At 39.3% G+C, this 27980-nt stretch overlaps 2 protein-coding genes across 11 annotated transcripts in view; both read right to left on the reverse strand.

Moving 5' to 3' along the window:
• Positions 1-7229, reverse strand: part of sh3kbp1.S (SH3-domain kinase binding protein 1 S homeolog) — a 203439-nt gene extending 196210 nt beyond the window's left edge. For 4 of the 7 annotated variants that reach the window (XM_041583617.1, XM_041583614.1, XM_041583616.1 and 1 more), the window contains exon 1: positions 6682-7228. In XM_041583617.1, coding sequence (XP_041439551.1) covers positions 6682-6685 — 4 coding nt within the window. In that variant the 5' untranslated portion in view covers positions 6686-7228. Of the gene's footprint in view, positions 1-6681 lie in introns of all 7 variants that reach the window. The other 3 variants (XM_041583615.1, XM_041583613.1, XM_018249067.2) reach the window with 2 other exon arrangements.
• Positions 7230-14440: 7211 nt separating this feature from the next.
• bclaf3.S (BCLAF1 and THRAP3 family member 3 S homeolog) overlaps positions 14441-27980 on the reverse strand; it is a 47111-nt gene continuing 33571 nt past the window's right edge. For 3 of the 4 annotated variants that reach the window (XM_018249071.2, XM_018249069.2, XM_018249070.2), the window contains 7 exons: positions 26925-27097; positions 25098-25221; positions 24912-24978; positions 22867-22982; positions 20911-20995; positions 19278-19361; positions 14441-14798 (listed from right to left, as the gene is read on the reverse strand). In XM_018249071.2, coding sequence (XP_018104560.1) covers positions 14790-14798; positions 19278-19361; positions 20911-20995; positions 22867-22982; positions 24912-24978; positions 25098-25221; positions 26925-27097 — 658 coding nt within the window. In that variant the 3' untranslated portion in view covers positions 14441-14789. The remainder of the gene's footprint in view (positions 14799-19277; positions 19362-20910; positions 20996-22866; positions 22983-24911; positions 24979-25097; positions 25222-26924; positions 27098-27980) is intronic. The other variant, XM_041583621.1, reaches the window with a different exon arrangement.

The raw sequence follows: 27980 nt of genomic DNA on the forward strand, positions 1-27980 counted from the left end.
AATTAGTGCATAGTAGGACCCATTTATTAAAAAAGGTACAGATGTGTACCAATCCAGCAGCCTACAGAGTAATGATGTGTGTGGCCTTCTGTACCCGCCAAAGGCAACCACAAACTTCGGGTGACTTAGGAAAACGAAGCGATCCTAGTGCCATCCCGCGGGAGATTTAAATTCTAGCCGGCGGGAGGCAGTTTGGGGAGATTAGTGGCCCCGAAGAAGAAGAGGAAATATGTCGCCGGGCGACTAATCTCCCCAAATCTGAGCGTGTGCCCTGACCGTAAATGTCCTCCTCAGTGGTAGTACTGCCTGTCTTGGTGATCCTTTCCCCAGCAGAGGTAAACTCACAGTAGTTGCTAAACAATCTGGCCCTTGCCCATCATTCCTAGAGCAACTATAACAATGTTAACTATGCTGAACTTTAACTAACAGGCCTGAGAACTGCCCAGACCCAATGCTGTACCCCCCTGAACTCATGTGTGCTCTCCTCTTATCCAAAAATTTCCTGCCACCTACTGGGCAAACCTTCAACTGCAAAAGACCCACGAAAAGGGACAAAGCTGCCTCTGTGAATCAAAGGACCACTTAGGTGTCCAAATACAGGGAAACATAAGCAAAACATACCTAAACCTTAAGCTGGCCATAGATGTAAAGATTTCTAAAAGATCCAATTGTTATCGTGAGACCACGATTATCTTGAAACGATCGTTTAAATGTACGATTTGTCCATTTCAGGCGATATTGCCAGCAAAACTGAGGGTAGCTGCCTGCTTGGCCCTGCAAACATAGATAGATTGCACTGGGACCGATAAAGGTTTTTTAACCTGGCCGATCAATTTTCTGACAGATGTCGGCCAAAAATTGTAAGATGTACGATCGTACAATAATTTGACGGATTGGTCGGACTTCGCTAAAATCAGTCGTTCGGCAAGAAAAATCTTTGCGTATATGGGGACCTTTAGGGTCTCTGCACAAAGTTCCATGGTCTGTAGCTGCAAGTTGAACCAGCAGAAGCTATTACTTTCAGCTTTTTCTCCATGCCATTATTTCAACATGAGTCCAGACATCCTAGTTTCTATTAAGACAAAACCAAACCACTTATTTACTATATCTGACCATTACATCTTTTCCTGCAAAATCAGTGATTACAATTTTCTATATTCTATACTGTACGGAATAATCACAGTATTTCAGCTGAGAGCTCTGTCCTTTATCTAGCAGTTGGCAGAGAAAGATACTTCATAGACATTAAAGAAATGAAACAGCAACCATATTCGGTGTTTCCAAAAAATTTGGATATGAGTCCGCTTCATATAATTTCACTTACTGACAATATCTAATGAGTCTTATGAGGTAGGGCACAGAATAGGGCTCATTTACAAAGAGAGGTGCTAAATTGCACAAGTGCAGTTACCCCTCTAATGCCAGTTAGAAAATGAATGCAAAATCAGACTGACTGCTATGGGCAACTGTACTTGTAAAACGTAGCATCACTATAAATTATATCTAATTTCTGCTCATTTGGAAACCAAAGACACCAGATTAAAATAACTAATCTCACCAGGAAGTTACAGCTGCCTTATCTATATATCAGATGCCTGTTGGATGGTTGAAGATATCTGCTTGGCAGCTTTTACTGATGAAACCAGCAGGAGCCTGGGCACCGTCCTTCATGTCACTTAAGTATACAGTGTGCCCTTAAAGGAGAACTAAACCCTAGAAATGAATGTGGCTACAAATGCCATATGTTATATAATGATCTTATTGCACCAGCCTAAAGTTTCAGCTTGTCAATAGCAGCAATGATCCAGGACTTCAAACTGGGGTCACCATCTTGTAAAGTGTCTGCAACACTCACATGCTCAGTGGGCTCTGAGCAGCTGTTGAGAAGCCAAGCTTAGGGGTCGTTGCAAATTATCCAGCAGAAAATGAGGTTTGTCTGTAATATAAGCTGATGCTACAGGGGTAATTCTTAGATTCTGATGCTAGTTGCACTGGTTTCTGTGCTGCCATGTAATAATTATCTGTATTAATTACTAATCAGCCTTACATTGTGACATTTCTATTCTATGCGTACTGTATATTGTGAGTGGGTCCCTAAGCTCATTAAGTGACAGCAGCACAGAGCATGTGCATTGAATCGGCAGAAAAGAAGATGGGGAGCTACTGGGGCATCTTTGGAGACACAGATCTTTACTGCTAAAGGGCCGTCGTTGCCTTAAGCTGGCCATAGACGCAAAGATCCGATCATACGAATCAACGTACGATCGGACTTTCCCATCTCCCAACCTGCCACTAACCATTCAGATCAAAGTCTTACCATTCAGATCAAATAAAGTAGTAAAAGAACAGATCAGCCGATGTTCTGCCCCTGACAGAAATCGTACCATAGTTATGTCTGACAAAGCTAGTGACAGTCTCCCACTGAAAATCGTACGATCAGCAATACATGCAGAGATATTATCGGCAGCCGACCTGTCCGACCGATCTCCGTGGGACAAAAAATGACAGGACTCTTCATAAACGGTCCGAAAATCGCACGAATACACGATTCGTACGATCGGATCGTTGTATCTATGGCCAGCTTAAGGCTGGTACAAATGCCCAAAACATAATGTACAACATTTCTAGCTACTTCTTTAGTTAAGCTTTAGTTCTCCTTTAAAGGAGGCTCCAGGTGCCCCAGTCCGATAGGATAAAGTCCTAGGAGGGCCGCACACTGCTTTCTCAACAGCTAAAACGATAAAGTGCATAAATGCTATGCTATAAATACATTTAATAATGCATAAGTTGTGGTGTAGACTTGTGCATTATTAAATACATAACATAAAGATATTATATCACCTTAGACACTTATTACCTGTCCTTGAGCCTTTACATTGTCACTAAATTCCTCAGTGACTAATATCCTCATAGGGGTACAATATTACCTGTCTCATTGTTGCTCTTCACTGGAACTGAAACTGACAGATATGTATTGATAAAAAATAACTAAAAGACAATAGACAGAAATGTGCAGGATGTGCTTGTCTACGACCCCATTTCATTTCCTGATACCTCACCTAGAACAGGCTCATAACCAGAAAATACGGAGCTCAAAAAAAAACCCATTTCATTCAGATCCCCATTAAATACTCACAAATTAGTTTGTGAAAGGAATGTGTCCTTTATTCCCCATCAGGATCTCAGGTAGTCTCCCCAAAGATGGCAATGGAAAAGTACGCCTGAATAGCCTAATTTACAGCTTCACAGCATATGACAAATATCCCTAATGATTAGTGTAGGAAACTGCTGAGGCAGGCATAATGCCTTCTATATTAGCATATCTGGTGTTACACTAGAAACCCCACAGTCTTTTTCAAATTTATCTTGTTAAAAAAAAAAAGAAATATTAATGATCATAAAAGATGTAATTTTCACAAACATTTTTAGAAAGCCCCGTTTGATAAAGATACTGTACTGAATACATGGGGATTACAGTGTTCGTGTACAAAATATGTTGATATTGCAACTGATTGATCAGACTGGGTCCTTTTTTCTTCTAACCCTTAAACATGATGGCCACTAGTTATGCCATCTATACAAATTATATACAGGTACGGGACCTGTTATGCAGAATGTTCGGGACCTGGGGTTTTATGGATAAGGGATCTTTCCATAATTTGCATCTTTATACCTTAAGTCTACTAGAAAACATTAAATGAACCCAATAGGCTGGTGTTAATTCCAATCAGAATTAATTATATCTTAGTTTGGATCAAGTATAAGGTACTGTTTTGTGATAACAGAGAAAAAGGAAATCATTTTTAAACATTAGGATTATTTGGATAAAATGGAGTCTATGGGAGACAAACTTTCCATAATTTGGAGCTTTCTGGATAACAGATTTTTGGATAACGGATCCCAATCCTGTACAGGTATGGGATCTTTTATCCGGAGACTCATTATCCAGAATGCTCCAAACATAGCAATGCCATTGTCCTGAAATGGACAGTCCTTCATTTTTGACCAATTTTGCTTTCTCTGTGATAGAAAGATGCACTACCTTGATCTTAATGCTAACTTAGTGAATACCAGCATATTCTGCACAGCTTTTAGCTACAGTACAACTGCTAAAAAATCTGCGTAAATTCCAAGAAGACATAAAATGCGGAAGGGAAAAAAACGCAGATTACCACAAATTAATACTGTAATTTCTGTGAAACAGTAATTTATAAAAATGGAGTTCTACTATATTATACATCTTTTACATCAGTCCCTGCCACAGTGGAGCTTACAATTTAAATCCATATAGATGGCAAGCAAATCTTTTTTTTTTTTTTAATGTCCAAATGCTTTAAAAGCATGGTGCTCCACATTATGAAATGGTTCTTTATTCAGGAAAACCTCCCAATCATTCTGTATAACAGATACCACACCTAAAAAGGGTTTCACTTCCATAAGCATAACTCATTAAAGGGCACCTGTTGGGCAAAAATATTATCCCTAACCAAAGATGCGGGCTAATAGAGCCCTCACTCCGGTTGGGGATAACAGTCGTTTTTTATTAATTGCCCCCTGCCAGCGCTAGGATACTCGCACTGGGATCGCTAATGGTCATGTCAGTCAGAGTGCATGTGGAAATGCGCTTTTGACGTCACACGCATGCGCATAATGATCAAGTTGCGGCATTTGCTCATTTTGTGTGCCCCAACATGGCTGATCGTACTGTGAGTTCCCTCCTGGTGTGGGTGGCCTAGTGCTGGTGGGATGGCATTTAGAAAAAAAAAATATTGTTACCCCCAAGCTCTATTAGCCCGCACTTTTGGTTGGGGATAATATTTTTGCCCAACAGGTGCCCTTTAAAGGAGAACTAAACCTCCCCCCCGTTGTGATAAGTCCCCATTGGCCCCCTCCCTGCCTCCCACCTGCACAGTCTTACCCCTTAATTCTTTCCCCTCTAGAAATAGCAACCGCAAATGCAGACTGAGCACAGCGGAGCTCACAGGTGCCATATTCTTCTCTTTGGTAAACTTCGTTAAGTGAGCGGCGTATTGGCCCATTGCGCAGTTGGAGCAATCTTTCAGCTGGAGACAACTGCGGATGCGCCGAAAGAGATTGCCGAAGGGGAGAAAGAAGACACACAGATTACTGAAGAGAAGAAGATGGCGCCTGTGAGCTCCGCTGCGCTCACTCTGCAATTGCAATCGCTATTTCTAGAGGGGAAAGAATTCAGGGTAAGACTGTGCAGGGGGGAGGCAGTAAGAGGGGACGTGGAGGGGGGCCAATTGGGACTTATCACAGTGAGGGGTTTAGTTCTCCTTTTAGAAAGACGTTTTATTAGACTTATTATTCCCCATTTACCATTGTGTGTTTTTCTTGACATTAGAGTGGCCTACAAATACACTGCTTGAGAAGCAGAGCATGACACAAACATATAGCCGGAAGTAAAGTCCCGTCATTTACATGAGCAATAGGCAAAATGCATGTTTTACTAAACACTTGTTCACCTTCCACCGTGTTATGTATTTACTGTGATAGAACACAACAACAAACACAGTTTATTTGTTCAGTTGGTTTCAGATAGTTCCCCAGAAATAAAGAAATTCCTATTTCAAACTGAACTAAAAAGGTGTTTGGAAGGTGAACAACCCCTTTAACACAGAGTGGCAGCCTTGGCTTGGCACTTTGCATTAGCTGCTACTACGGTCGCCACCTGGCCGGTATTTTACCGGCCTGGCTGGTAAAAATGATGATTGAGGCCAATGTTATTAATACAAAAAAACTGCAAGAATAAAGGAAGGCTGGTATTTTTTTACAGAAAAGGTGGCAACCCTACTGATTCATATACAGCTAGCTGCCCTCATTAAAGCACATTCCAAGCACCATGTTGTGATACTGCTGTGCCTATGATGACATAAACAATGAGGGCATCACAGCAAAACTAGATTATATTATTAACCCTTTACTGGAGGGAGGGGCTTGAACCTTTGGGGTGCCACAGTTGACAAAGCTTTTGGCATCACATACATTCATTGCCAGTATAAGTGTCAGCAATGGTTATTTAGTATAATAAAATATGTGTCCATTCAGCTGGATACACACGCAACTCTGTATGACACAGGCTGGCACAAGGAGCTCACACTCTGAATGGAGCACTTGAAGACCTGTAAGGAAGTGATGCCTACAGACAGATCATGCATTCCGTTATGGTGCAGACAACAAACAATAGAAAACCTGAGTGAGGCAGCAGTACCATCATGTTGCAGTTACCAAAATAAATACAGTACTCAAAGTAACATCCAACCTGAGGCCCTCCACGCTTTTGTTGAACTCCAGCTCACAGAATAGGAGCATTCCCCAACAGCCAAAGGGTGGCAATTTAACAGCAGCTGGAGGGCCTCATGAGGAACACACACATAAAAAAAAAAAAAATAATATATATATATATATATATACATATATATAGTGAATATATATATATATATATATATATATACATATATATAGTGTATGTATATATATAATATAGACAGAGGATCGCACTCATAGGACTTAATGCAAAAATTCTGGTGTTTATTGGAGCAAAAAGCTAACGTTTCGGCTAGGTCTGATGATTCCCTACCACCAGGTTTCCACTCATTAAGTTATACAAATATGAATTTGAATTGCGGGTGTAGAACAGTGCCCCAGTTCATAACTCACCCATTTATGTTGGATCAGGACTTCTGGCCTCAAAAGTGCACCCCAAAAGTTCCACAGGGGTGTAACAGATCCCACGTGAGATGTCAGCAAGGGAATTGCTTGCCAGATGTAGGACAAACCCCCCCTGTTGCGGATAATCCCCTTGGCCAGATATAAGAATGATCAGAGAATAGACAGATCCTCAGCTGGAGGGAGCAGTCTCACTGCTGCAGCAAAACAACGGGTCTCACCGTGCCAGCCAATGCCATTCATGGAATGAGGGTCTTCAGCAAGACCGGGGGCTACTCGTGCTCTGCTCGGGTTCCTTGTGCAGCTGCTTGTGCCCCAGTGACAATCCAGGAGATGCAGATCTCTGCTATTAGAGAAACATCTGCTGACAGGGTTCAGCTTAAACTGACTGTGGTGAGATCTGCATTTCCCCTTCCTCTCCACCACCTCCCCCTTTGCAGCTCCTCATGCAGTGGCTGCTTGTCCCAGTGATGCTCTGCCTGCCTGGCTGCTACTGCTGCTGCCGATGCTCAGGGCTGCCTCTGTTCTCTCTGTCTATCTATCTGAGCTGTGGGCTTGAGCACATCACAAGATCCGCCCCTCTTCCCCTCCCACTCTGTGTTTGTGTGTGACAGGATTTGAAGCTGACAGTTGGCCTGTCATTACACCTGCCAAGTAGCTCTGACAAACTCGCCCAAGGCCGAGCTTATCCAATAACACTATTTTCTATATTATGCTTTAATATATATGGAAACTATATATTGTTTTTGTAGGGCCACTCCTGTAACAAGATATATTTTATGCTCAAAGGAGATATATATATATATATGTAACACCTATTTGGGTTAATTCACCAGCTAGTGCACTAGAGAGTTGGGTGCACGTGACTCTAACACTTCAGGCTAGCGCCTTCGCTACATGGAAGATTAAAGGTAGTGTAGTGCAACTACACCTCTCACAGGCTACTATGCAATAAACAGGAAAAGAATGGGCGCCAGGAGGTTCTTATGGTACAAACAGGAACGGTTTATTAGTCAATTGACAATGTCCCCAGGTTTACTCACATCACAGTGAATCAGAGGAAAAGTGCGCAGGCACATCTCATGCAGTTTACACAGGCTGACACTCCCTTAGGACAGACTTGGCAGGTATCCCACTTCACCTCTTTGACATATTCCGGTAGTGGTCTCTGGATCCACCTCAGGGCAATCATTTTCTCCTGATTCCCTCTCCGCTGGGATCCCTATACTACAGGCAATATGGTCTGGGAGAGATACCTCCAAACTATCACTCCTATGTTTTCTTTGCATGTCAGCAATACAGTTGAATTCTTCTAACAATTCATTAGAGGTATTGAGCTAAAATAAGCATAATCCTGCACTTGTTCATGTTTGCGCCATGTACCATTGCATCTCCATAGTCTGGGCGCCCCTAGGCCTGCTGTTGTTGGTCGCCCCCGTCCCCTCCCTTTTATTTGCTCAAATTTTCATCACCGGGACCGGAGCAATGGGGATTGGTGCACATTTAAAAAACAATTGTATCACCTGCTCATCCCCAGTGTTTCTGAACAAATGTGGGTGTGGTTGGGCAGCATGCCAACCCCTAAAATCCTGCCACCCTAGGCCCGGTCCTTGGTGGCCTCTCCACAAATCCAGGCCTTGCTGTGTCAATACATGCAGTGCATTTGCGCCTAAAGGATAGTGTTCGAAGTAAATTTTTAGGGATGCTCCAAATCCACTATTTTGGATTCAGACGAACCCCCAAATCCTTTGCGAAAGATTCGTCCAGATACCGAACCGAATCCGAATTTGCATATGCAAATTAGGGGTGGGAAGGGGAAAACATTTGTAGTTCTTTGTTTCGTGACAAAAAGTCACACAATTTCCCTCCCTGCCCCTAATTTGCATATGCAGATTAGGATTCAATTAGGCTGGGCAAAAGGATTCGGCCGAATCTGAATCCTGCTGAAAAAGGCCGAATCCTGGCCAAATCCTGAACCGAATCCTGGATTCGGTGCATCCCTATAAGTTTTGTTGTTATTCACTGGAAACACACTGATCTGACTCTGACAATTTTATAATGGAGTTGTGTCGAATGCAGGCCCGGGATTTCTTGTGCCGGCGCCCCTAGGTTGCGCCGTCCTAGCACATGCTCGCCTGCACTCCCGCCCAAGCAAACACACGCACGCATGCACCAGAGATGTGCGTCGCCAGTGCTCCTCAGTCATATGTAATTCATTACTTTTGTGACTAACAAGACTTTTCTTTGGATAAAATCTTCTATATACATCAGAGCGGGTTGGTGGATCTGAGTCAATTGTCGTTCCTTCCACCAGCATTTTCCTGCTGGAGGGATGAAGACTAAATAAGGACATTAGCCTAAGAAATTAAACCAGTTTTTCAAATAACTGGCTTAACAAATTTCAGACATCAATCACCAGATTCATCTGGCTAGACAAAAATCCTAGACTGCGCAGGGCCGGATTTACATAGTGGGCGCCCCTAGGCCCACTACCGTTTGTCGCCCCTGTCCCCTCTAGGGGGACAGGAACAATGGGGATTGGCGCACGGGAAATTTAAAAAATGATTGTATCTCCAGCGCATCCCCAGTGTTTTTGAACCAATGTGGGTGTGGTTGGGCAGCATGCCGTCCCCCTAAACTCCTGCCGCACTAGGAGCGGGCCTAGGAGGCCTTTCCACAAATCCGGGCCTGAGACTGCGAAAACGTATATTGACCAGACCCAAAAATCTGGGTGGCACATCTGGCCAGACATCCACCAATATTACAAGGCAGCCATACTGAATAGGATAGTGGATTATTTGCACCACCTCAACAACAAACTATGGATTGAAATAGAACAGCAGTGGACCTCAACTCACCTTCTGCATCTCCCATGGATCAACAAGAACCAACGGCGGCTCCTAAGCAAGACACCCCCTGCACACACATTAGAAATGTGGGACAACCTCCTGCGAACAACAAACATAACCAGCCCCCCATCCCCCTTGACACAAATCACGAATAACCCAGCTTTCCCACCTGCTTTGAACAGAGAGCAATACAAACCTTGGCTTATTGATGACCAACTACAAATAATTCATCTCCTAGACCTAGATAAAGGCACCATGGTCACTAGAGAGAAACTAGAGCAACAGCGCACTTTCACCCCACTTATGCACCTCCAGTATAGCCAACTTAAACACTTCTATAATACACAAGAAGGAGATGTCGCATTTTACCGGAAACTGACGAAATTCGAACAGCTATGTAACAGTACGACACCACCGAGGCACACACTCTCCGCAATATACAAGACTTTAGCAGGCCCGCACAAAATTCTGGAACTACCATTCATCAAAGTGTGTTCTAAAGACCTGAACATGACTCTCACAGAAGAAGAAACTACCGACATGGTTCGCACTCTAATACAAAGCTCTAGATGTAGTCGGCTTCAAGAGATAAATTACTAAATTCTGACTAAATGGTTTTACACAGCTTCCAGGCTACACAAAATGTATCCAAACACAAGTCGCCTTTGCTGGAGATGTAAAAAGGAAGAGGGCACCTTGCTTCACATATTTTGGACATGCCCCACGATCAAGGCATACTGGGAATCGGTCTTTCACTTTTGTCAACATACTGTATTGCAAGAGGGGGAAACTTGAGCGACCCCTCATACTCCTTGCTTTTTCACATGCCTCCAGAAGACAGACCACAATTCAGTAATTCTGCCCTTCCACACCTGCCTAAGGCATAGAGGAGGTGCAGACAATATTTGATTGACAGTTGAGATTTTTAAATGAGCTTACAACAGCTATGAATGCTTTAATAAAAAATAGAAATTGGATTTCATGTTTAATTTGCAAAGGACTTTCATTATACAGCTTTTTGTGTCTGGGTGACAGGTCCACTTTAAGTAATGTAAGTCCTGCTTATAGTGGATATGGCTGCACACTTCATGAATATTCATTGACTTCATATGACTCTCTTTCATCCCACAATTTCATTATTAACAAAAAACAACAAACAAACAGGCCTCAGGGGTATTGTTTAATTATCTATAGAATGCAGGCAAGTGAGTAAAATCAATATAGGCTGCTGGTTATTGCAATCCACATACAGTTAGAGGCCCCACTTATCAAATGTCGAATTTTAGTGGTTTTGGAAACCACAATTAAACTCTCTCTCTCTAAAATCACAAACGCCATGAAAGTTATTAAAAGCTCAGAATATAAAAAGTGCCAATGAAAAAAAAAAAGCACTGGACAACAGGCTAAGTAATACAAATACCTCTAAAAAGCCGAGTTTTTCGGACAGTTACTAGCGGAAAAAAAACAGAAAACCTCTAAAAGTCTGAACTGATTAAAATGGCCCAATAGGATCAGCGCAGCTCTCACTGGGGCTCATTTATAAACTTTGCACAGAGCAGAATGGTTCGCACAGTGAATATATGTGCTATGTGCATGCTTATATTTATAGAACTGAATAAGAGTGGTGTATTTCATGTGTAGAATTGCGATTTTTTTTTTCGCACTGCAGATTTCCATGACAGCTTTTTAAATATGGCAAAAATTGTAAATTGCGAATATTTATGCTCTGCGTTTGAGTTACACCACTACTTTGGTGGTGGAGAAAAACGTTTTGCAAATTGGGAATTTAAATTACTGTTCAGGAAAAAAACATGGGCAATACAACCATTTTCAAATAAATATGCACTGTGCAAATTTTATAAATACCCCCCCCCCCCCACTGACTTCTATAGGGCTTCAACAGTTTTTTGGGGGTTTCACACTTAAAACAAAAAATGCTCTGTAAGGCTACAAATGTAGTTATTGCTACTTTTTTATTCCTTGTCTTTCTATTTAGGCCTCTCCCACTCAAATTCCAGTCTCTTATTCAAATGAATGCATGGTTGCTAGGGTAATGTGGACTGTAGCAACCAGATTACTGCAATAAACTGGAGAGCTGCTGAATAAAAAGCTAAATAAGTCAAAAACCACAAATAATAAAAAAGGAAAGCTAATTGCAAATTGTCTCAGAATATCCCTCTCTACATCATACTAAAAGTTCATTTAAAGGTGAACAATCCCTTTAAAAAAGTATAACATTTTTCATTTTAAAGGAATACAGAAAATCCACAATTTTTTTTTTAGAGATTTGTGAAAAAAGTAAATTCATGTTTAGAATTTTATCCAGCATAGCCAATCTTCAAGAGAACTGCAGATTTCTTCATCATTTGGTTGTCATTTTTGTAATTAACAGATGTGTATTGCTACCTTTAAAAAAAAAAATACAAAAAACACTGCTATAAATTTCTTCAAAAATCTTGTTCGTTTTTCTTTTTCCTTCACTTTAAAGGAGCATTATACCCCCTTGATCGACCTCGCAAGGACCGTAAACATTCATTAGGTTCAGTTTAGCTCAAGAAATAAACACCATACTCTAGATGTTTTTATAGTTAAAACAATAAGGAAAAAAATACGTTCTACACCAGTGTTGTATAACCACGACAAAAAGATTGCCAAGATAAAACTGTCGCCTAGACAAAAAAGTTGCCATAAGAAGAAATAAGTAATTGATAGTTGTTTTTCTTATGATATAATAAATGCAACTCTATTTCAAGCTTGTATTGATAATTGCTGCACCAAATTGTATAACGCCAGCTTAATTGAAGCCAATAAATTTACACAGTGATACTGACATGTTTCTATGAATATCCACAAGTACATGTAAATACAGTGAAACCTCAAGTTATATCCCCTGATTTTATTGTTTCCCTCATTTTACACTGTTTTTTGTTATGCCACCAATACAATGCATAATGGAGTTTCCTGGATTTTAAAGGAGAAGGAAAGCTACGGAGGCATTTTATTGCCAATAGATTAACTGCAATAGTGCCAGCTAGAATGCTATATTTATGCTGAGTAAAAATCTCTAGAAGCTCTCTGTTTGTTAAGGATAGCAGCTGCAGTATTAGCTTGGTGTGACATCACTTCCTGTCTGAGTCTCTCCCTGTTTACTTATAGCTCTGGGCTCTATTACAGCATCGAAGGGAGGAGGGGAAGAGGAGCAAACAGAGCATGCTCCCGCCTGGGGCAAGGAGGTTTAAGCTGAAGGCAGGAAGTCTGATACAGAAGCCCATGTCTACACAATAGAAGGAAAGAAATGCAGTGTTTCTTTTAACAGAGGACTCTGAGCAGCATTACTTTGAGGGTTTACTGGTATATTTAGGTGGACCTTTCTGATAAGGCTTACTTAGTTTTAACCTTTACTTCTCCTTTAATGGATTTTTTCCTGAAAAACCTAAAATTGGGGTTCTACTGTGTTACGGAAAAAAAAAGAAAAAAGCCTCAAAGCTGCAGATCTCTCTCCTGATATTTATACAGGCATGGGATCCGTTATTCGGAAACCTGTTAACCAGAACGCTCCAAATTATGGAAAGACTGTCTCACACAGACTCCATTTTATCCAAATAATCCAAATGTTTAAAAATGGTTTCATTTTTCTCTGTAATAATAAAACAGTACCTTGTACTTGATCCCAACTAAGATATACTGTAATTAATCCTTTTTGGAAGCAGAACAAGGCTACTGAGTGTTTCTAATCTTTACATGATTTTCTAGTAGACATAAGGTAGGAAGATCCAAATTACAGAAAGATCCATTATGCGGAAAGCCCCAAGTCCAGAGCATTCTTAATAACAGGTCCCATACCTGTATGTTATTGCACAAAGTTAATGTGGTTTTTATTTCTAGCCAATGTACTGCCTTTACTCTGAAAATGTGATATTACAGGTATGGGATCCGTTATCCGTCAACCGGATATCCAGAAGGCTCCGAATTACGGAATGGCAGTCTCCTATAGACTCCATTATAATGAAATAATCCAAATTTTTTTAAAATTATTTCCTTTTTCCTCTGTAATAATAAAACAGTAGCTTGTACTTGATCCCACCTAAGATATAATGAATCCTTATTGGAAGCAAAACCAGCCTATTGGGTTTATTTAATGTTTGTATGATTTTCTGGTATGCTTAAAGTATGAAGATCCAAATTACGGAAAGACCAGTTTTTTATGGTCACAACTCAAATTCGAATTGTGAATAATCCAAACTCAATCCGAATTTTCATTTGAATTCTATTTTCGAGATTTACCAAACCTTGACCCTTGTAAACATTCGAATTTGACTTTTCACACCTAAAACCTGCTGAGTTCATGTATAAGTCAATGGCAGAGGTTCAGTGACCATTTTAACAGGATGTTAATAGCCTTCCTGACATTCAAGTTTTTTTCGGGGGAAAAAAACTCTATTCGAGTTTAGCAGAGTTTTTGGGTCAGTAATATTCGTTTGAGTTTTAGATATTCTTTTTTTTTTATCAAATAACCCCCCAATCGAATTTAGAGTATATTTGAATTTATTAGAGGAAAAAAAAAAAACTCACATGAATTCAAAATTCGACCTTTGATAAATGTGCCTCCCAGTGTCTACTACTTTCTTGTCCTTCAATGGGAATACTTAGAAAAAGAGCGAAGAAAGAATAATCTCATATCAATGGTCTTTTTTAATGGGAAACTTTAATTTTCAGTTAATGCTTCATTTTATTTCATCACAGAAAATTCCAAATAAAGGTTGTCTATAAAGAAGGCGCTTTATACTGGTGTGTCTCTTTTTCAGGGTGGATGAAGAGCAGGAGGGCATATAACTATTGCTAATGACCCTAGTAACCCTTCTCTCAATGTAGTTTGTATTGTAAGAAACACAGAGTCACTAAACAATTCAGGCACTTTAATTACATTAATGCACAAACCTATTCAACATATAAAGTTTCAGAAGTAACAAATGCAACAAAAAAAGCCTCTGAAAAAGCATGCTTTAAGAAAAATGCATGTAATAAATAAGACCCCCTTTCCGACGGCTCCCTCCACGACCAATCGTCCCGCTGAATACTGTCATAGAAAAAGCATCTGTGAAAACGGTAAAAAATGTTGCGCAGCATTGCACTACTGAAAAATAAAATTCTTTTTTTTTTTTTTTATCATGGATGCTTCCATCTTTATGCTACACAAGCTGGCCAATCTAGAACAGGCAGGGTATGGATCACCTCTTTTTCTTGGCAGTTTCATTGCCCCTGTGGAGACAAAATTGTAGAGGAGAAGAATAAGCAAGTTATGGTTCCTACGTGTGACACTCAGGGGCAGATTTATCAAGAGTCGAATTTTGAGTTTATGGGAGTTTCTAAAAACGGCAACTTTTGTTTACGGATCTGCACACACACGATTTTCTGCAGTGGGGGAAGTGCCCCTTATTTTTATTTATTTTATATCACCACCAACATCACCTACTACATTATCTTAGTTTCTAAAAACTCCCATAAACTAGAAAAAAAAAAAAACGACCAATCGATATATATTTTTAAATTTTTTTTTTTTTTTTTTTTTAAACCGGGTGAAGAGTATCGATCTGCAAATTCTAATTGAATTCGATTTTTTACCTTTTTTTCCCCAAAAGTCCACCAAATGACTCCAAATTGATTGTAGCCTAAAACACAAATTCGGCAGGTTTTAGATGGTGAATAGTCGAATTCGAAATAAATTTCAAAATTCGAATTTGATGTTTTTTTTAAAATTTGAATTGAATTTTGACTATTCCCTAGTCGAATTCCACTAAAATAAACTCGAATTTCGAATTTAAAAATTAGAATTCTCAAGTCGACCCTTGATAAATCTGCCCCTCAGAGAGATGTCTATATCATATTACTATAGTCTTTTCTCTACAGTATTCTGTTGAACATAAAGTAATTCTTTTAGTCGTGATTATGCACATGTAGCATCCCCCCAGCTTCCTAGGGCAAACCAACAATGCCATGGACTCTGGGAGTTGTAGTTCTGTACCAGCTAGAGAGCCACTGTTAGAGAATTGAGTTTGTATTTGTACAAGGAAAGAGAATGGAGCTGGCACTTTATAAAAAGTAATACAGGTATGGGACCAGTTATCCCGAATGCTCAGGACCTGGGGTTCTCTGGATAACGGATCTTTCCGTAATTTAGATCTTTAAGTCTTAAAGAAACTGATGTAAACATTAAATAAACTCATTAGGCTGGTTTTGCCTCCAATACCGACTAATTATATCTTAATTTGGATCAAGTACAAGGTACAGGTAGGGGACCTGTTATCCAGAATGCTCGTGACCTGGGGCTTTCCGGATGATGGATCTTTCCGTATTTTGGATCTTTATGCCTTAAGTCTACTTGAAAATCAATAAACCTTAAATAAACCCAATATGTTGGTTATGCTTCCAATAAAGATGAATTATTAGTGATTGGCGAATTTGTCCCGTTTCGCTTCTCGAAAAATCTGCAAATTTCCCGCAAAATTCGTGAAAAATTAGTGGAATTTTGATGCCAGCATCAATTCACGGGCATCAAAATTGACGCCGGCGAAAATTTGATGCACGCCTATTTTGTCCAATTGCATTAGTCAATGGGCGCGCGTAAATTGACAGCGTCGTCAAAATTGTTAGCAGCGTCAATTTTTGGACGAGGCGAATTATCGCGGCAGTTTCGCAAATTTATTCGCCGGCAGCAAATCACAGAAATTTGCCGCAAATTCGAGCCAATTCGCCCATCACTATTAATTATATCTTAGTTGGGATCAAGTACAAGGTAATGTTTTATTACTACAGAGAAAAAGGAAATTTTTTTTTTTTTTTTTTTTAAATGGATTATTTGATTAAAACGGAGTCTACAGAAAATGTACATTCTGTAATACTGAACTTTCTGGATAACGGGTTTCCGGATAACAGATCCCATATCTGTAATGTTTTCTTATTACAGAGAAAAAGTAAATCCTTTTTAAAAAATAGGATTATTTGGATAAAATGGAGCCTAGGGGAGATGGACTTTCCGTAATTTGGAGCTTTCTGGATAATGGGTTTCGGGATAACGGATCCCATACCAAAGGAATAGTTGGGTGTTCTTGAGGCTGTGGTTTTTCTGTTGGCATAAGAAATCAATTGTACAACTTGTCCAACCATTTATTCGTGGGTTTTATATTGTATTTTATTGAAAAAAAAAAAGTATTGTAGAAGTGACACTAACAATAAAAGTGGCTAACAATAAAAATACATTGCAAGCTTTCAGCCCCTTCGTCAGTTAAAATACAAATGAAAGCTGGAAAGGCACAGCACATATTCTGTTAGATCAGTGAAAGGTATTCATGGGCAATAAATTAGGAAGTTACAGATAGATAGAGATCAGTTGTACAGATAATACAATGAATTAGGGTGGGTTATAAATGTATTTTTATTGTTAGCCAATATAGGTGAACGAAAGAAACTCTGGCACTCAAGGCAAGTGAAATGCAGGGTTCCCCCTTGCTTTTATTTCTTGTGCAGAAGCAAGGGGGAACCCTGCATTTCACTTGCCTTGAGTGCCAGAGTTTCTTTCGTTCAATTATATATTGGGGACTGCCGTACCTCCACCCTGTGCACCAGGCGTTCTCTGGTAAGCCATCTGAGTGTGCTCTGCTTCATCCAAGTTTCTGTAGCCAATATAGGTGTCACTTCTACAATACTTTCTGTATTTGTTTATTTTTTTTAATTTGGTATTTTTGCTACTGGCCAAGACGGTACCACAGTTTTTGTTTTATTCCTATGCCTTGAGAGCAAAGGAGCAGGCACACCAGGAAGAAAATGCACTAAAAGAATCTGAATTGTACATATTATGCTGCCCTTTTCTTTCCCATGAACAAGCTGCGCCACCTGCTGGTGGTAAATCAAATCTACGTATACATGAAGGCTCATTTATGACAAGTACAGTGTGTGAAGTGCAGACATATATCGCCATTGTGAGAGTGCTTGGGCGGTAACGGAGTCTAAAATATTCCCTGTGGTGAGGACAGCACTTCTGGGATTCAGCATCAATACAATTATAGGACCTGTTATCCAGAGTGCTTGAGACCTGGGGTTTCTGTATAATGGATCTTTCTGTAATTTGGATTTTCATACCTTAATTTTAGTAAAAAGTAATTTAAACATTACATAGACCCAATAGGATTGTTGTAAGAGTTAATTATATCTTAGTTATCTTAGCTATAGGGGGGTTTCCTTTCCTAGCAGATGTATTAGAGCTCATTCAAATTACGGATTCCAGTACAGGTATAGGATCCCTTATCCGGAAACCTGATATCCAGAAAGCTCCGAATTACGGAATGGCTGTCTCCCATAGATTCCATTTTATCCAAATAATCCAAATTTTTAAAAATGATTTCCTCTTTCTCTATAATAATAAAACAATAGCTTGTACTTGATCCCAACTAAGATATAATTAATCCTTATTGGACGCAAAACCAGCCTATTGGGCTTATTTAATGTTTAAATTAATTTCTAGTAGATTTAAGGCATAAAGACCCAAATTACGGAAAGATCCGTTATCCGGAAACCCCCAGGTCCTGAGCATTCTGGATAACAGGCCCCATACCTGTATGTTATTGCACAAAGTTAATGTGGTTTTTATTTCTAGCTAATTTACTGCCTTTACTCTGAAAATTTGATATTACAGGTATGGGATCCGTTATCCGGAAACCGGATATCCAGAAAGCTCCGAAATCTCCTATAGACTCCATTATAATGAAATAATCCAAATTTTTTAAAAATTATTTCCTTTTTCCTCTGTAATAATAAAACAGTAGCTTGTACTTGATCCCAACAAAGATATAATTAATCCTTATTGGAAGCAGAACCAGCCTATTGGGTTATAAACAAAATCTAACAATATAACTGCCTTTTGCAAAAATCCTGCATGTAGAGAGACATGATGTCTGGTGATGCGTGAGCTCTAATACATTTTCTAGGCAAAAGGAGCCCCCCTATAAGATATATTGGATCATTCATCTGACACCCAACTCCTGAATGAAGACAGAATGAAGAGAAACAGATGCTGAGAGAGGGATAGTGAAGATAAACTTGATAAGTTCAGAAGTTTCTTATTTCAGTATGCTGAAGCTTTTCATTTTCGCGTTAGTTCCCCTTTAAATCTGTATGGGTGTATTGGCTAGCGGATGTTCCTCCCCCCCAGGTGTTCTGCATTTACTGTTGTTATAATTCGATTGATTCCATATAAATTCCCCTTAACCTGATCTGATGTTTCTTTAGTCAATCCGTTATCTTACTGTAGACAGTTGGACATACTAATTATATCAACAGTCTAAAATTGTCTATCTTGGAAACAAACAAAAATGTATGTGAAATTGCTCAGAGGCCTGTTCTAAGAACTTTGCATTCCCCCTTTTCAGATTGATTGATCAGTAGTTTGGAGTGTCCTTGATGTTACATAGTTAAATTGGGTTGAAAAGAGAAAGTCCATCAAGTTCAATCCCTCCAAATGAAGACCCAGCATCCATACACACACCCCTCCCTACTTTCACATAAATTCTATATACCCATATCTATACTAACTATAGAGCTTAGTATCACAATAGCCTTTGATATTATGTCTGTCCAAAAAAATCATCCAAGCCCCTCTTAACAGGTTGTCTCTAATAAATGTCTCATGAGAAAGGATTTGAATAAAGATCTATATCTATAACGACAGCTCTAGCAACAAGATACCTTATAGGGCCTTCTGATTCCATTTGTATCTTCAAAGTTTTGTGAATTGTAGTACTGATTGGGGTTTCCTCTGTAGTAGGAACCCTGGAAGATAAAAAAAAATATATATATATATATATATATATATATATATATATATATATATATATATATATATATATATATATATATATATATATATATATATATATATATATAAACTATAATACATACTGTGCACACAAGAAACTGATGGCAGTCAACTTCTTGTAGAAGTTCATGGTCTCCTGCAAACCATTTGCATTGCTTACAATTTGAGCCTGTTGTGTAGAATACAAGCCTACCATGATTTTGGGATAAGTAATGTCACTACTTCTATGCTGAGTGAATTGTGGCAATTTTTAGAAAAAAAAATAAAAATATGTTTTTTGAAAAAGAAAATCCTGTGATTTTTTTTTTTTTGCTTTGTGTAGCAAGTTTGTAAGTGTCTTGGAAATAGCTGAACATTACAGTAAAATTCTGCACCATGCACACTGAAGAGATTTAGTAATGCTGCTAAACAGGACCGGGTCAAGATATTTTGGCATCCTAGGCAAGGAATTCAATCAGGGTCCCCCCCCACCTGGTCGTGCATTACCATTTCCCACCTTACCATTCATATTGCCCCTGTACCAGCAGCCATTGTGTTGCCCCATGTACCTGTGTAAGCACCCATCATATTGCCCCCATTTGTACCTGATCAAACAACAGTAAATCTTTCAGATTGCCACAAACCCCCAATCTGTACCTGTGCCATCATAAGACAAAACATCCATCATACTGTTACCCCCAATCTCTACCTATGCAAGCGGCAGCAAAAAAATCCATCTATTGGCCCTAATCTGTACCTGCAGGAGCCAAATATCCATCATATTGCCCCAAACATGTGTACCTGTGATTGCCCCATGTACCTGAGCCAGCAGCAGGCAATCCCTCATATTACCCCAATCTGTACCTGTGCCAGCAGCAGCCAATAAATCCACAATATTGCTCCCAAATATGTACTTGTGCCTGCAGGAGCCAGAAATCAACATATTGCCCCAAATATGTACCCGTGCCAGCAGCAACCAACAATCCATCATATTGCCCCTAATCATCTGTTTACCTGTGCAAGCAGAAGCCAAGATATTGCCCCCAAATATGCACCTGTGCCAGCAGCTGCCAAGAGGGAGGTGGGGAGTGCTTCTGCCCACAGTATGAATCAAGGGCAAGAGGGGGTTGGAACAGGTGGTATATAAAATTCAAAAACTATTCAAGGCCAAGCAATTAAGGGTTTCTAAAGAGAAAAAGAAAATTCCCCTTAAAAGTGCGCCCCCCCCCATGATTGCGCCCTAGGCGGGCGCCTACTCTGCCTACCCCTAGTTCTGGCCCTGCTGCTAAACTGTGAATATTTCATGATATGCCACAGCCTTCATGTTAATTCATACACTGATGCAAATAATAAAGGTCACCTAACATGCCAGGGTTCCTCTGAAACATCCTGAATGACTATGGTAACGGTTGTGTGACGAAAGCTCAGTGCTATTTGCATGAGTCCATAACAAAGTATTAATTTGCCAATCTTGTGTGTGTGCACTGGGATGAAACAAGTGGAGGAAGGCAAACTTGCACATACCGGGTGTCGGCCTGTTGGTTTTCGGAAGGGAGGTCTGCTCAACTTTGAAGAGTTCTGAAAATCTCCAGCTTGATGCTTTTGTGCTCTGGAAAAAACAAAAGTTTCCCTTTAAGGCAAAAAGTAGGAATGAGAAATTTGCAATATTAGGGAACTGCCCCACCAACCCAATATAAGACATACAGAGGTTGTTCACCTTTAAATTAACTTTTAGTATGACGAATCGAGGGATATTCAGAGACAATTTGCAATTTTCAGAGACAATTTGCAATTGGTTTTTATTTTTTTCATATTTGTGGTTTTTCAGTTATTTAGCTTTTTATGCAACAGCTCTCTAGATTGCTATTTAGGCAATCTGGTTGCTAGAGTACAAATTAGCCTAGCATTCGTGCAGTGATTTGAATAAGAGACGGGAATATGAATAGGAGAGGCCTGAATAGAAAGAAGAGAATAGAAAGTAGCAATAACTATTCATTTGTAGCCTTACAGAGCATTTGTTTTGTAGATGGGGTCAGTGACTCCCATTTGAAATCTGGAAAGGGTCAGAAGAAAAAGGCAAATAACTAAAAAAGTATGACATATGAATAATGAACCATATATACACACATATAACCAATGGCAAAGTTGCTAGGAATTGGACATTCTATAACAACATTCTATATAAGGTGAACCCCCCTTTTAAGGCCCCTATACACGGGCCGATAAAAGCTGCCGAAAGACTGAGTCGGCAGCTTATAGGCCCGTGTGTGGGGCCATCCGACGGCAGATGTTGATCTGGCAGGGTAAAAAATCCCTTTGGATCGCGACCTCATCTGTTCATTGATGCGGTCCAGTGATCCGACCACCCGTATTGGCAGCATTATGATCCGATCGTTGGGGCCTAGGGCCCAACATCGGATCAGCCCGATATCACACACATCAATGTGGACATATCAGGGAGAGATCCGCTCATTTTGCGACATCATCAAACAAGCGGATCTCATTAAATATGGGCACCTTAAAGCATGTGTCAACCTTGTCATGAGGATCCACTGCACCTCTCTAATGGCAGACATACACAGGTTTATTGGGTTCACCTTTCCAACCATTCTGCCCATGGGTCCATTGGAAAAAGTGCATAAGGGGCCACCTTTCTATTGTCCCGTTATTTCTTTCAAAGAGTGTGGAAGACTGAAATGGCAAGCAGTGAAGAGGAGTGGCCTCCTAATCTGCGGGTGAACAAGGCACAGGACTACGATATCCACCTCCCCCCAAGTTTAACTACTTCCTTTAGTACAAGTAAAGTTCATTTGGCTTAATTTAACAGAAATTAATTTGGAATTAAAGAAACAGGAATACCAAAAAATGAAAGGGTTCTTTTAAAGAATGACAATATAATGTAATGTTGCCCTGTACTGGTAAAACTGGTGAGTTTGCTTCAGAAACTCTACTATAGTTTATATAAACAATCTGCTGTATAGCCATGGGGGCAGCCATTCAAAGCTAAACAAGGAGAAAAGGCACAGGATACACAGCAGATAACATCTAAGCTCTGTAGTAGTATAATGGGATTCTTCATAACTTATCTGTTATCTACTGTGTATCCTGTGCTTGAATGGCTGCCCCCATTGCTACACAGCAGCTTGTTTATATAAACTATAGTACAGTTTCTATCACAGTATTTCTGAAGCAAACTCACCAGTTTTACTAGTGCAGGGCAACAGTACATTAAATTGTTATTCCTTTTAAACACTTAAGAAATTAAGAGACAATCTGATGCCAAGTCAGCAATGGCCCCTACTGTAGCCCAACAAAATGCACCCCTATGGTGCTATCCATTTCAGTCAATGGGACATGTTAAGTAAAAATTAAACAGTTCACCAGAGGAAAGTGATCACATCAGGGGTTTCTTTCGTTTGTCACCCTGTGAGTAATACCAATGGTTGACATACTGAGAAACGAGAATCCACCATAACCAACCTCTCGCCGACACTGACATCTGTTCCACCATTTTCTTCACTCTGCAGTCTCTCTTTCCTCCTCCTCTCTATATCATGTCGTAAATCATTTGGGTCTTCAATCACTCTGTGGCTTACCTGACAAAACAGAGATTGGAAATTCAGTCCCAGTATCAATTATAAAGTGTTGCTGCATTCTGCATACAGAAAACCCCAGCACTCCAAGGAAATACATCAAGTCAATAATACTAATGAAAGTGGAGATTTATTGGTGATCCAACGTTTCGGCTCCGCACAGAAGCCTTCGTCAGGGAATGTATGTATGTATGTATGTATGTATAGGTCCAATTTTAGTGGTTAGAGGTTTTGGAAGCCACGACTAAATTCACAAATATTGAATTCGGGCAATTGCTAGCGAAGAAATAATCCAAAAAAAAAAACAACCTCTAAAACTAAGAACTGATTTTAAGTGGTCCAATAGGATCAGCGCAGCTGCCATTGACTTCTATAGAACCTCGACAACCTAACATTTTACCACTGTTTCACCAATAGCACCTAACGTTTTACCACAAAACATTGGTATTCACCAATGACAGCCAGGTCTTGACAGGGAGTCAAAAAAGGCCCTGACATTTCAATAGAGAGGCCCAATCAGCTCCTCACCAGCCCACTAAATTGTGACTTTCTTTGGCATCTTATGGCAGCCCCTCTGGCATTTGCCAGAACCCACAGATTGCCAGTCCGGGCCTGATGACAGCAGTATACATTCATTTAGTTCCAGACTATGTCGAAGGATTATAATAATCCTTAGGTAGGTAGGAGTTGTCCTGAGTTTTTATGACCCAAACTCTAGTTTCTGCATACTTCAAAGGAATACCCATCCTGTAGTCTAACCAAATGCAAAATAAGTTAGGTCCATCTAGGATTCCTAACCAATATGCTAACAGGTGGGTGGTCTGCAACAACCTTCCCCCGAGAAATCACCTGGAGAGGGTATTTTACATTTCAAAGAGTAACTGTTTGTACAGTTGTTATTGGTAAAAAGAACATCTAAAGAAATTAACTGGTTTAACTAAAACATTAATATTGAGATACCTGTTTAACTTGTCAGCCAAGCAGAACCATTCCCCATTTTGGTCAATGGGATAGAAACATTATAACAATGGAGCTGGTTTTGGCTGATTTGGAGGAGAGAGAGTTAAGGGAAGGAAAGAGAAAGAGAAAAGAAGGAGAGAGAGAAAAAAAAAGGTGGTAGAAGGAATGGCATAGGGAAAAGCTATTTTGTTAACTATACCCCATACCAGTGATCCCCAACCAGTAGCTTGTGAGCAAACAATAAACAGGTGTTTATTTTTGAATTCCATGCCTGGAGGCAAGATTTAATTACATAACAACTAAGTACATTGCCTAGTAGAGTCTCCTATAGGCTGTGAGTCACCATAGGGGCTAGCAAATAGCCAATCACAGCACTTATTTGAGACCTCCAGGAACTGTTTTCAGGCTTGTGTTGCTCCCCAACTTTTTTTACATTCGAATATGACTCATGGGTAAAAAAGGTTGGAAACCCCGAGCAAAGTTGTTCCACCAGCATGAAGTCTAGCTGAGCTATCATAACCGTATTAATTTTTTGTCTTTTGTTTAAACTTTAGGTTTAAGGAAACTTTGTAGTTAATAAATAAGATAAAAAGTTGCAATGACATGGGCTTAGTTGTATACTTAGACCCAAACCTGAGCAGTATCCTCATTCATGGTGGTAGTGATAGGCTTGGATGGCCAATAGGGTAGTATGTCAGCTTCTTATAGCTTTAAAATTGCTGAGCTTTTGCTGAGCTATTTGTTGAAATGCCTTGTATGTTGTGTTCTTTCAAACATGAAAAATACATTAGTATATTAAAAACAGAGGAGTTGGAGTCAAAGTTACCAACTCCACAACACTCATGGAGTTCGGAATGCTCAGATCACAACCTGTACCCCATAGCAGAGCAGTAGCTCACAGCTAAATTCATTGCGAAAAGAGGATTATGACAAGGATATACATTTATCAAAAATTATTGTACTTTAACCTACCGGAGGAGCTTCTATTCTTTTGTTAAGTGATTTGCTTTGAAGGTCTTCAAGTGAGATATCAATTCTCCTAGAGAAAAGAAAATCATGTTTAACGTTATTACCCACTATTACATTTATCGTTAATTTTGTACAAAGTAAAAAGTAGGTATGCAGGTCTCCAGTTTGGAATCCTATCTAATAATTTACCTATGTATCTCCGGGTTGGTCTGTGGTACAGTAATATTTAAGGATGATTCTTGAATACTGTCATTGGACTTCAGATTGGAGAAGCGCTCATGAAGTGTTAAGTCAGTCGACTTAAAATGGTTTGCTATAAAAAGAATAAAGAGAGAAAACATTATTAAGTTATAAAGATTTCAAGGGCTAAATGGCTAGAGCATCCACTGGCCCTGATGTGTGTGTACAGTATATACATATAAATATATGCAAACATCGGCAGCCACACTCTGATCCGAATTTTCTGAACTCTGGTGCTGGATCAAATCTTTTATGTATAATTATTCACATAGAACCAAACATTATTTCAAAGTTTCTAAAATTGTCATAGGCAGCTATGGCCAGTCCTAAAAAAAACCTGGAAATATGAAGGAGTGGTAATTACCTTTCCACTCTACCCATCATTTTAATTTTCTCTTAACATCTTCATTGCTGCGGTCTAATGTTACCCACACACTAATACTTCATATACTTTCACTGATTTAAAAATTAGCAGTATAATCCATGGCTATTTTGTGCTCCATTCTATTTGTATGTTCAAAACTACTGAGTTGTACCACAACGAATAGTAAGAGCACAACTTTAAGTAAGAGACAGAGGTAGTAAAGGCAGAAATGGGGTCTATGGCACTTGAAAAATAGCCACAGTCCTCTAAATTAGCAACCCCTTACCAGTGTTCTCCCTAGGTGCTTTTAGCTGGGCACCTGGATCAGCATCCACCTGTCTGCCATTTCACCAACTCAAGTGGCTGCAGGGGTTCCCAGCTACCCAAAGATTTTCTGCTCATTTCTCCCTATAGTATTTGCCTTGTTGTTGTGAGTACAATATCTGATTACCCAACTAAGAGAACATTCCTATGAACAAAGAGTACAAAAAAACAGTGGCGGAACTACCGGGGGAGCAGGGGGTGCGAGCGGCCAGGGCCCGCACCCCCTCAGGGCCCCCCGTGCGCCACTGAAAATGCAGGCGGTACGCAAAAAAACGCATTTGCTTTTGGTTGAAAATCAATGGGATATATATATATATATATATATATATATATATATATATATATATATATATATATATATATATATATATATATATATATATATATATATATATATATATATATATATTGAAGATCGCCACAGAGTGAAATTCAGCCACTCAATTAGTTTCTATGGGATTTTAAAATGCGTATTTTTCAAAGGATGAACTTTCATTTAAAAATCCCATAGAAATGAATGGAGAGTAGTGGAATTTCACTCTAGAGGGCTGTGGCGATCTCTTGCTTCACACTTTGAAAAATATACTCCACGTGATTTCCACAATATTATTAGAAGCAACAGTGGCAAGTACCATAGTTTGATCATTACGGTTTTACCAGCTGGACGATCTTGTACCATGGTCCTAGCTTATATTTAGATGGACGTTTGCTAATGAATTGCAAGCAGCTTATGATGTTATTTAACATTCTAACTACTTTTCAGGTATGAAGGCTTGCCCCTTAATTTAATTGCTATAGAAAAAGGAGAAAATTAAGCGACTCTCCAAATCAAGGAGTTGCTCTGAGCATGCCTCAGTCATCAGCTGTGATCTTCTCGGGACCTGATGCAAACCAAATTTAAAATTGAAGACCCCCCCCTTTTTACAGACGATAAAAGAACTGCTTCTATTATGCTGAAACAAAAGCAATCTGAAATTTATGATGATCCAAATTTTTTCTAACTGATTTAGTAAATCATAGATTTGTGGTCATACTTTTTCTTTTGCCAGTAAAAAGAAAACAGATCTACTCTGACACAGGCTTCTTACCTTTTACTTCATGAATGATCGTTCTAATTTCCTGAGTAAATTCCGTTTTCGGTCTACTAGGAGGAATTTCATTGGAGCTTTCGATGTGCTTAAACACTGAGTGAAAGGATTCTTTTCTACCAGTGGCTACTAAATCCTGAGACATTTGTCTGTCACTTGGGCTCACACCATCTCTGAAATGATCCAGAAGGTTACTATTAATGCTTCAGTGTTAGCATTTCCCCACCCCCATCCAGAAAAAATACATACAGATGCACAATACAAAAAACTATTTAGCTTTAAAGAAGCAATACAATATGTCAATGATAGTGTAGTCTATGTTTTTTTTTTGGTTTGTAGCTTAACAGGGAAACTGAAGCTACCCCATGTTTGGTACTTGTGGGGTAGATAATTAGATTACAGTATGCCACCTCCTCCATTTTCATTTTGTTATGAGCAGTCCATTATCTGTGCACTGCTAATCTAATTATCATCCTCAAAAGGACAAAACATGGAGTAGCATCAATTTCCCTGCTTGTTCTGTTTAGCTCAAGAACAAACAAAAAACATAGTTTTGTTTTATTAAAACAATGTGCAAAAAGTATGTACTTATTTCACTCATTTTGAACAAATTAGGTATTCTGTCCCTTTAAAGCCATGCATATTTTATAACCAACAAAAACCCTCCAAAAATTGGTAATCAACAAGTTTGGAAAAGATATAAAAAATGAGCATCACCATCTTCCATCCATACTGGCTTTAAAAGAAATGTTTCTAATAGGATGTAACCGTACTGTGAATTTTAGTTTAATTAAAAAACAAAAATAAAAGTCTGATGCATAAACATTTTCTTACCTTTATAAAATTCTTGCTCTTTCCTGGTTTATACAGGATCCAAACTCAACTTTTGCAGAAATATCTACTGAGCTAGATATGAAGCAACCTTATTCTGAAGGACTAGCTTATATTTTTTTTGTTCTTTGAGCTACATACTTCTGGAGTTGGAGGTTTGTATGAAAAAAATTGTGAGGTGAGAAAGGCTTTAAAAAAATGTAATTCAGCTTTTTATAGAATGGA

Source organism: Xenopus laevis, chromosome 2S (assembly GCF_017654675.1).
Source record: "Xenopus laevis strain J_2021 chromosome 2S, Xenopus_laevis_v10.1, whole genome shotgun sequence".
Lineage (NCBI taxonomy): Eukaryota > Metazoa > Chordata > Amphibia > Anura > Pipidae > Xenopus > Xenopus laevis.